We start from the raw sequence: 2,305 nt of genomic DNA, 5'->3' as shown, positions 1-2,305 counted from the left end.
CGGCGGCCGGAGGAGGCGCCACCGCGCAGGCCCCGGGCGCCCCTTGGGGCCCGGCCAGCGCCGCCAGCCCGGTACGTACGAGAGTCGGCCGAGCAGGTGACGGGCTCGGCGCTCTGTCGCGACACTCGGTGTTCTGGGAAGTTACGGGCAGGCGGCGCGTTCGGTCGCCGTGAGCTTCGGGGGGGGGGGCAGTCGGGTACGGTCTCTGGCCAAATTAGAACCCACTTCAATCGCCGTCTGTCTACACCCGTTGCTGGGAGGTGTGTCTGCACGTTGCATTGGTAAAACAGCTCTCGCTCGTCTAGTTAAAAATCTATTTTTAACTTTTTGAAGCGAATCTTGAGTGTATAGGGTAAATTCGGAAGCGTCTAAGAACGGCCCATCTGTTCGCTTGTGCAGGTTTGGTTCATCAACCTTTGGTCTTGGGTCATCATATACAGTAACACGGAGGATAATTACTTAGCATGGGTTGTAATGAAAAGATCCTTCAACTTTGTATTATCACTTAAGTCTATTCTTGCCGTGACAAAAGGAGGTATTTGTCCACCTTACCTGCTAACATCACGTCCCAGGCAGGAGACCCCAGACACCTTTTGTTGTCATGTTAGCAAAGCTCTTGCAATTATTACATCTTCAATTGTTAGGTCTTCAGAGGCCCCTGTCCTGCTCCGCCTTCATCAGTTACACAGCATGGGCTGAGGTGGCCACACCCCGGCAGGGGGCTCAACTTGAGGAATAGCTTTAAAGCCCTTCGGAGCTTGAACGCTGGATGCCTTGAAGCGGCCCTCAACCTGGCTGAAGCCCTACCCAGCACAGTTGGCCGAGTATGCCGCAGGTTATCTGGTTGGGTAATCTGAGATTAAGCTTTCCCAGTGTTGACCTGTACAGATGTATGTTAAAACTAGCTCTCGGTGAGCGTTTCTTGTAGGGCTCGAGCCCCTTCACTGGCCCGGTACTACCCATCCAGTTGTAGTGTGTTTGCCGCGTGAAGTGATAACGTCTGCTGGCGGCAGCTCTGACTTAGTCTTGCCCCGTGGGCACATCAGACTAACTTTGGAGCTCTACATTCCTGGCTTTTGCTTTGTATCACATCTTCTCCACCACGGGCCATCTTCCCCTCTTCCCAGCCTTTGTGAGTTGCTGTGATATTGGATCAGTGTTTGACTGACCTTATACCACAGTGTGCTCTGCAGGCTTGTCCTTCTTACCCGTACAAAGGTCAGGACAGCGACCCTGATCCGACTCACCAGCCTGACACTTTCCCTAAGTTTCAGGAATGTTCTAATATTTTGAACCTGAGTGTAAATGAGCATGTTTTCATACAACTTTATAATGTGATCTGACTTTGAATAGAACATTCCAGAGTAGAGGGCTGTATTGCTTCTGACTTGCTGTAGTAGGATTTGAAGTTCTACAATTTTCTCTTTTTTTAAATTTACTTTTATTTCATTTGCATTGATATTTTACTTGCATGTATGAGGGTGTGAGAGTGTCAGATCTGGCAGTTAGAGACAGTTGTGAGCTGTCATGTGGGTGCTGGGAATTGAATATAGGTCCTTTGGAAGAGCAGTTAATGCACTTAACCTCTGACCCATCTCTCCAGCCCTGAAGTTCTATAGTTTTCAGTGACAGTATTTTGTCATCGGATTCCAACAGCCCCCCCCCATTATCCCTCTATACCAGTATGCGTTCTGTTGGATTCTTTTTGTAAAATAAATGCCTTTTCTTAGGAGGTAGGTGGCTCATGAGATTTTAAGATACCTTGAGAAATGAACATTGACACTTTTCCCCTTTGGTGTGTGCACACATACTTGCTATGAACACATGCAAAGATGAGGACAATTTTCCTGGTGTGTCTGCTCTCTTTCTGCCGTGTGCCCTGGGAACTCAGGTTGTCAGAGTTGGCAGCAGGTACCCACACCTGCTGAGCTCACCAGCCTGCCCCCTCCCCCTTTTCTCTAAGAAGGTTAAGGTTCAGGTAAATTGGTTACTAATTTATTGATTTAAAAAGATGTTAGAATGGTTCTTTGAAGACAAAGTTCAGCGGGCGAATCAGCTTTCAGGCTTCGGGGACAGACATTTTCTTGCTGTCTCTGTTACATGTGGCACAGGGCAGGTCAGCTCCGCCTGGCTGGAGTTGTAAAGTTGCAATGCTCTCGTGAATCTCCTGCTTGGCACAGGAGGGCTGTTCTTCAGGGCAGCTGCCAAGGGGCCCTTTTGTCAGTCCCAGTTTCTACAGCTTGGCTCCAAATGAACTGTCAAGAAGTCACAACTCCAAGTGGGAGCTGGGAACGCCCTCAGTTTT

At 49.1% G+C, this 2,305-nt stretch overlaps 1 protein-coding gene across 1 annotated transcript in view; it reads left to right on the top strand.

Moving 5' to 3' along the window:
• Nucleotides 1-2,305, top strand: part of Crls1 (cardiolipin synthase 1) — a 23,295-nt gene that overhangs the window by 464 nt on the left and 20,526 nt on the right. The window contains exon 1 of the mRNA XM_026788449.1: nucleotides 1-169. This exon is cut by the window's left edge and continues 464 nt beyond it. Within this exon, the coding sequence (XP_026644250.1) occupies nucleotides 1-169 (169 nt within the window). The remainder of the gene's footprint in view (nucleotides 170-2,305) is intronic.

The sequence above is a fragment of the Microtus ochrogaster genome, unplaced genomic scaffold (genome assembly GCF_000317375.1).
Source record: "Microtus ochrogaster isolate Prairie Vole_2 unplaced genomic scaffold, MicOch1.0 UNK3, whole genome shotgun sequence".
Classification (NCBI taxonomy): domain Eukaryota; kingdom Metazoa; phylum Chordata; class Mammalia; order Rodentia; family Cricetidae; genus Microtus; species Microtus ochrogaster.
Note: the sequence above shows the minus strand (reverse complement) of the source record. Positions and strands in the feature narration are given on the sequence as shown.